This window comes from Xenopus tropicalis, chromosome 2, assembly GCF_000004195.4.
Source record: "Xenopus tropicalis strain Nigerian chromosome 2, UCB_Xtro_10.0, whole genome shotgun sequence".
NCBI classification, from domain to species: Eukaryota; Metazoa; Chordata; class Amphibia; order Anura; family Pipidae; genus Xenopus; species Xenopus tropicalis.
Window position 1 is genome coordinate 162110239 of NC_030678.2, and position 7867 is coordinate 162118105.

Genomic DNA, 7867 nt, shown 5'->3' on the forward strand with positions numbered 1-7867 from the left:
GCCAGACGTGGCGTTTTTACGTTGCGTATTTTCTAATTCTCTCGGCGGCTGAAAAATGTACGATATCATCAACCATAGAAATAACTTAAACAGTCTCGATGGAAAACACACTATGCGCAAATACGCCAGCAAGCTATTCCTATGTATACACAAAGGCAGCTGCCAGACCTTGTGGAAATACGCAGTGTTTTTTACTATTTTGCACTATTAGCACCATGGGAAACAGGATTTGCTACGTCACCAGTACTAGGCTGAAAAACCCCATAGTCAGGGGCTGTGTGGCTTGTGCGGTGTTTTTAGGCGGAGAAAATACGAAGCGTAAAAACGCCACATCTGGCATCAGCCTTAGGGCTACATAGGAACACTTGCCCCAAATCTCTCTCCATTGGTAGGTATGGCAATGGCAAGGGCTTGTCAGGCAATTGCTTTGATACTTGCCAGTCCATGTTTCCTTGTGATAGTCACTGGCACAAGAACTGCAGGGCAGGCAGGTGGGTGCAATTTGGGGTGATTGGGTCCTGCCTCAGGCTGCTTAAAAATGTTGGTGCCAATTGTGCCTAAAATGGGATTACATTCCCAGTTTCCTTCGCATTTACAGAGCAAGTATACTCTTTATTGATTGCTGGTCTTTAAAGGAGAAAATGTGAAATTATAGCAATGATATTTCCCTGAATCACATTACCCTGCAATGAGAATGTTTCACAAGCGTTGGACAGTGAGCTGGGTACATGAAATGGGGAAGAGGGGTTGTATTGTGAGACTATCATATGTGGCAATTGTGCCGCCTCACTATATATATGGGGCTGCACAAAACAGTGATACATGACTGTCTAATTTCCCACTGCCACCATGCTTCAAGCAATCCTGTTAGTTATCGTATCACTGTCCTGTATCCAGGCCATGCCCGCGCCCCTACCTCAAGATCCTATCAGCCCTTCGGACCGTATGTTTGCAGAGGTATGGCACTGTTTTACCTTCTTTTTAACAAGTGCAGGAAGAGGAATGATATGTAAAAATGCATTTATTTATTGCAATATTTTCTGCATATGCAGGCCTAGGGAACAAAACTTGCAACTTGTCTATTTTTTAAACTCTTTGAATGAGTTAGCTTTTGTTTAGAAGTTTTTTAGTTTGTAATATTAGCAGCTATTTGGTTGATAGGATCCAATTTACCCTAGCAACTGGGCTGTAGAACTAAAGAAAGGAATAGGAGAGTAGCAATAGTAACAATTACACTAAAATTGTATCCTCATAGAGCAATAGTTCTGTTGCTGCTGGGGTCAGTGACCCCCATCTGAAAGCTGTAAAAAAGGCAGAAGAGAAAATAATACTAAAGCTATAGCAAATATAAAATGAAGACCACTTGAAAAATTGCTAAGAATGGGGTATTCTGTAACATACCATAAGTTAAGTTAATGGCTGCTACCATGCCAACCTTTCTTAATTGTATGTCCTAATTAGTTTTCACTAGTTTACTGCACCTAAATATATACATAAAATTGCTGAAGTAGATAAGCCTTTAAATCAACAAGAAATGGTCAAACTGAACTACAGAAAGCCTTAAGAACAAATTGCACAGTTATGTGTATATATATATATACTGTATATGTGTAATTATTCTTTCAAATTTCTTAGCAATATTTAGACACGTTCTATCTGATGAGATCCAAATCAAAGAACACATTTGCTGAAAAAATCAAAGAGATGCAGAAGTTCTTTGGGATGTCGGTGACAGGGAGGTTGGACTCGGACACCATGGCGATGATGAAGACCCCCCGGTGCGGAATGCCCGATATTGCAGAGTTCAGACAGTTCCCTGGGAATCCCAAATGGACAAAAACCCGGCTGACATACAGGTTAGAATTACCAATACAGTCAGACTTGCATGTTCAGCTTTTCTCTGCACATTGCTATATGGAACGCAGCCAAGGGGATGACATAGGGCAGGAACTGTGCAACGCCTGTGGTTATCATGCAATGCTGTCTCATTTTCATTCATCCCGAAGGTTTTTTACAAATCAAAATAATAAGGCTTATTAATTTTTTTTAAAAAAATGCAAAGCACTGTGAGTAATAACAGTTACAATAGTGCACCTAATCTGCCCTACACTGTGCCCCCTCACTCTGGCATGGCTGTGCCCTGCGCTATTGCAACAGTTGCAACCATACTATAATGATTTAGCCTTAAGGTCCCCATACACTATAAGATCCGCTCGCTTGGCGATGTCGCCAAGCGAGTGGATCTTCACCCGATATCCCCACCTACGGGTGGGCGATATCGGGTAGCAAGTGGCCTTAAAAAATAATAATCCGATCGTTTGGCCCTAGGGCCAAACGATCGGATTACATTTGCGGCCATGGGGCAGTCGGTTCGGGGACCGCATCAACGAGCCGATGCAGTCCCCGATCCGACTGGATTTTCTAACCTGGCCAATCGAAATCTGGCCAATTTCAGGCCAGATATCGGTCGGCCAGGCCGCTCGTGTATGGGGGCCTTTAGTCTGAGGGTCATTAATCAACGCTGAGCAAATTTGCCTGTGGGCAGTAATCCATGACAACCAATTACACTGTTGCATTCATTGTTCTAACTGCTACTGGCTAAAAAAAAAGCCAATCACTGATTGGCCCCTCTGGGTTACTGCCCAATAGTGTTGCCTTTAGAAACTTAGAAACTAAATTGATGTTATATTTCTAATTATAGGATTTAAAAATAGGAAATATGCACCCATGTCTGAGAAGTGTTTAGTTCCTCCAATATCTGACCACTCTTTGTGGTTACAGGGTAACTAGTATGGCTGTTACTATACATATAGATATGCTGACAGATATGCCGATATATACAAAAGATAAAAGGAATGTAGTAGTAACACTGCATAAAAGTCATCCAAAAAAAATGGCACCAATGGCACCAAAAAGAAATGTCTGTCCATTTATCCCATAGCCCAGTAGTTGGATAACTATCTGACTGGCCTGTGAATGGCCACCTTACCACTCAATGTGATGGTGACATGTATGCAAAGTATTAGGTTCAGTGGTTCCCAACCTTCCTAATGCTGCAACCCTTTAATACAGTTCCTCATGTTGTGGTGACCCCCAACCATAAAATTATTCCTAAGACCATCGGAAATATGTGTTTTCCAATGGTCTTAGGCGACCTCCAAAGGGGTCCTGACCCACAGGTTGAGAACCGCTGGTCTAGTAGGTAAAGAGGGCACTAACCATAATTAACTTTCTGGTATAATGTGTTATGGACTGAGATGTTTTAGGGCAATTTGTTTCATTGGCTCTAGTACCCACAGCTGCCCAAGCTTTTGGCATATTGCCAGATTGGTGGCGCTGTATGGGGGCAGGGACCTCCTTCCTCTTGTGTCCTCGACTCTTAACTTATTGCTGCTGTATTTATCTGTATTTATTATACTTTGTATTTATCTATTATTATCTTATTAACACCCTGTTTGTATTAATGAATTCTACTGTACAGCGCTGCGTACATAGGTAGCGCTTTATAAATAAAGATATACATACATAAAATATGTATGGGCTCACCCAATGCATTGCTACAGAATTTATATTGTATATATATCTGTATATGGGTGTTGGCTGTGCAGTAAATCAGTTCCTTTTCCTCACAATATTCCATTAGACTGAATGCTGGTTGATAACATAATAACTTGTAATATAGTTCAATATCAGATGATTTCAGTTGGACAGACAGATATGGAGATCCCAAAGAAAGAAACAAGGAATTGTTCATTTTGTCTTCTTTGTATCAAAGCATTGTGAACTACACCCCCGATCTGTCTCGCCAAGTGGTAGACACCGCAATACAGAGGGCGTTTGGGGTGTGGAGTAACGTCACCCCGCTGCAGTTCACAAAGGTTTCCTCTGGAGATGCTGACATATTGATCCGATTTGGAGCTCGCAGTAAGTTATATTCTGGCAATGAGCTTTTATATTTTTAAAATGAATAATATAACTGCACTTTTACAGCCATGACATTATTTAGACACAGAAGAACACTGTATCCCCTAGACCCACAGTCCTAGTGTTGAACACATTTTTTACTTCTGCCTCTTTTTAGTCTTTAGTTAGGTCACTAACCCCAACAGCCAAAAAGCTATCGGCTATTGGTTACACTATTATTATTGTCAATTTTTTTACTTATCTTTTTATTCATACCCTTTCCTTTTGATCTTCCAGTTTCTCATTCAAACTACTGCCTGGTTACTAGGGTAAATTGCACCCCAGCAACCAGATAGCAGCTGAAATTCCAAACTGGAGAGCTTTTGGAAAGCATGCTAAATCATCCATTAAACCATAAAAAAATGAGGACCAATTGCATTTTGTTTAGAATATCACATCTACACAGGGCCACCAACAGGGGGGGCAGGGGGTACAACTGTGCCAGGTCCCATGAAATCTTCTTCCATAAGGGGGCCCAGTCGCATTGCGAAAGTTACGCAAATTGCGTAAATGATGCAAAAACTACTTAAATTTCCTAGAAATATCTTGCGTATCAAGCAAAAGCCAATGCAGAGAAGCTTTGCAGGGACAAACTCCACTGACCCCCAATTAATTAAATACTTAACATCAATTCCACTGACCCCCAATGAACTGACGGACTTATTAGCTCATTAATTGTGCATTTTAACTATTTATATGAGTTGCTTATTCTAGAGTAACGACAGCAGTTTATATTGGGAGCCATTTACTGAATTATATCAGCATCTTTTACATGAACTTGCAGCAGGAGAATGACTGGTTATTGGGCCCCGCAGCAACATCATTGGTTCCCTATACTTATTTAACTTACATAACTTACACAAAAACTTATGTAGTTTCAAAGAAACTTACCTAACTTACATATAAACTCCACTGACCCCCGAATTAAAATAATGACTTATTGGCACACTAATTATTTGTACTATTTTTATGAACAACTACTGGCTAGTTATTGGGCCCAACAGCAAGATTACTTGGCCCCTAAACTTTTTTGCGTATCTTATACAAAAAAGGTATGTAGCATCCATATCAAGCAATGACAGCCAGAGCAGGGGCAGGTAGGTGGGAAGGGGTTAAACTTAGGGCAAACTCAATATTATTATAGTAAAAGTTTAAACACAGCAACTTCTCTTTATGTCTGAATGGCATTACTGCCTATTGGTCTAAACTTAATACAGGTATGGGATTCCTCATCCGGAAACCCGATATCCAGAAAGTTCTGAATTACGGAAAGCCTGTCTCCCATAGACTCCATTATAAGCAAATAATTCAGATTTTAAAAATTGATTTCCTTTTTCTCTGTAATAATAAAACAGTACCTGTACTTGATCCCAACTAAGATATAATTACCCCTTATTGGGGGCAGAACAGCCCTATTGGGTTTATTTAATGGTTAAATGATTCCCTTTTCTCTGTAATAATAAAACAGTACCTGTACTTGATCCCAACTAAGATATAATTACCCCTTATTGGGGGCAGAACAGTCCTATTGGGTTTATTTAATGGTTAAATGATTCCCTTTTCTCTGTAATAATAAAACAGTACCTGTACTTGATCCCAACTAAGATATAATTACCCCTTATTGGGGCAGAACAGCCCTATTGGGTTTATTTAATGGTTAAATGATTCCCTTTTCTCTGTAATAATAAAACAGTACCTGTATTTGATCCCAACTAAGATATAATTAATCCTTATTGGATGTAAAATAATCTTATTGAGTTTAATTAATGTTTTATTGATTTTTTAATAGACTTAAGGTATGAAGATCCAAATTACGGAAAGACCCCTTATCCGGAATACCCTTGGTCCCGGGCATTCTGGATACCTGTACTAAGCTTTCATCTCTTCTACATTTTTTTTTTAATTAGCCTTTCTCTTCAAGCTCTGCATCTGAACATGCCCTCTCGTTGCCAGGGGGTCACTGACCCGAGCAACCAAACCAACCCTGCGAGTTTAGGTTTATTGTATTGTTTATTTAGTTGTTTTTTTTTAATATTTCAAAGCTGCTACTTGGGTGCTAGGTAATCAACTTATAGCAATCAGATAATAAAAATTAAAAGGGCTTGTAGCTGGCATCAGTCCGAGTAGCAAACTGCTGAAAAAGATTCATGATCCTAATGTAAGGAATTAATTACATTTTGGTTGTGTTTAGCGCATGGAGATTCCAGCCCGTTTGATGGCCCCAGTGGAGTTCTAGCTCATGCCTATGGTCCAGGGCGCGGCATTGGAGGTGATGCCCATTTTGATGAAGATGAAAGATGGACAAGTTCTAGAACAGGTATCATGTCATTTCACTGCAAATGTCCAGAGCCCTGAATAATATCATGTTGCTACTGAACAATGAATAATGGGGATGTACATTGTGGGTTTATGATGGGTTCCTATTGGGTTTCCAGCTACAGCAATAACTGCACTTATGCAAAGTTTTGCACTAGTTAGTAAATTGTGTACAAATGGGCAGTTGCAAGGGAAAAGGCACATGGGTGGGATATGGGATTTTACTGAGACAGCTTTTAACTGGGGCAACACTGAGTATATTTTGGTGCAACATACAAATGTTTCCCTGTACATATTGGCTGGTTTTGCATATAAGACTCCCTTAAGTCATAAACTTTTACAGGTTTAATATGCAACAGAGAATAGCAAGGCTGTTAGTTACAGTTGCACAGAGCTGGTATTCATACAGCAGGTCATTCTGACTGCAGCTAATCATTTGAATGAATGACATATACTATAGATCAGTGATCCCCAGCCAGTGGCTCTGGGGCAACATGTTGCTCCCCAACACCTTGGATGTTGCTCTCAGTGGCCTCAAAGTAGGTGCTTGTTTTTGAATTCCTGGCTTGGAGGCAAGTGCTGATTGCATAAAACCCAGTGTGAAGCCTAACTGAACCTTCTATAGGCTGCCACTCCACATAGGGGCCAATAACCAATTATAGCTCTTATTTGCACCCCAGGAACTTTTTTCCCTGCTTGTGTTGCTCCTCAACACATTTTTCATTTGAATGTGGCTCACGGGTATAAAAGGTTGGGGATCCCTGCTATAGACTGTATATATGCAGCCATACATATCCCTGATGGTCCTTTCTTTTGGCAGGTTTTAATCTGTTCCTAGTGGCTGCGCATGAATTTGGCCATTCTCTGGGACTCGATCATTCTACTGACCCACGAGCCTTGATGTTCCCGACCTACCATTATGTGGACACGCAGGCCTTTCGTTTGTCCCAAGATGACATCAACGGAATACAGTCAATATATGGAAGAAGGCAATAGGTGCAAAGTCACATGCTTTAGCTTGGTCATCATTTAATTGCTACATTGTAAGCTCTTGTATGCAGGACCTTCTAATCCTTCTGTTTTATTTTGGCGCTATATTATTGTAAAGTGCTGTATAGCTTGCTGGTACCGTGTAAATAAATAAATGATGATTAAAAGCTTACATGTGCCTACGTGGATCTAACTGATCAGAATCCCCTCCAATAATGTCCTATCAGCTCCTGTATTTCAAAACAAAAGCAGTGTGCCACAGCTGGAATGACTTCCCATGGTGCATAGCAAAATGTTGGGTTTGTTAGATCCAGGTTTTGTCCAGGAAAAGACTGCAATGTGCACAAAGCTGGCCATACACGTTCAGATTTTAGTCTTCTTGTGACAAACATTCTGATATTGATCATATGGTTTAAACCTGTGATCCCCAACCAGCGGTTTGTGAGCAACAAGTTGCTTCCGAACCCTCTTGGATGTTGCTCCCAGTGGCCTCAAAGCAGGGGCTTATTTTTGAAGGCAAGTGTTGGAGGCATAAAAACCCCATGTTCTGCCAAACAGAGCCTTCTATAGGCTGCAGTCCACATGGGGATTTTTCTTT

The 7867-nt window shown here is 40.5% G+C and overlaps 1 protein-coding gene across 1 annotated transcript; it reads left to right on the forward strand.

Annotated features, from left to right (window-relative positions):
- The first annotated feature begins 830 nt into the window (after positions 1 to 830).
- Positions 831 to 7441, forward strand: mmp7 (matrix metallopeptidase 7). The gene is made up of 5 exons (NM_001005043.1): positions 831 to 957; positions 1636 to 1856; positions 3776 to 3924; positions 6155 to 6280; positions 7100 to 7441. Exons 1-5 carry the CDS (start codon positions 850 to 852, stop codon positions 7273 to 7275), a joined length of 780 nt encoding a protein of 259 aa, NP_001005043.1. The 5' UTR covers positions 831 to 849; the 3' UTR covers positions 7276 to 7441.
- The last annotated feature ends 426 nt before the right edge of the window (positions 7442 to 7867 follow it).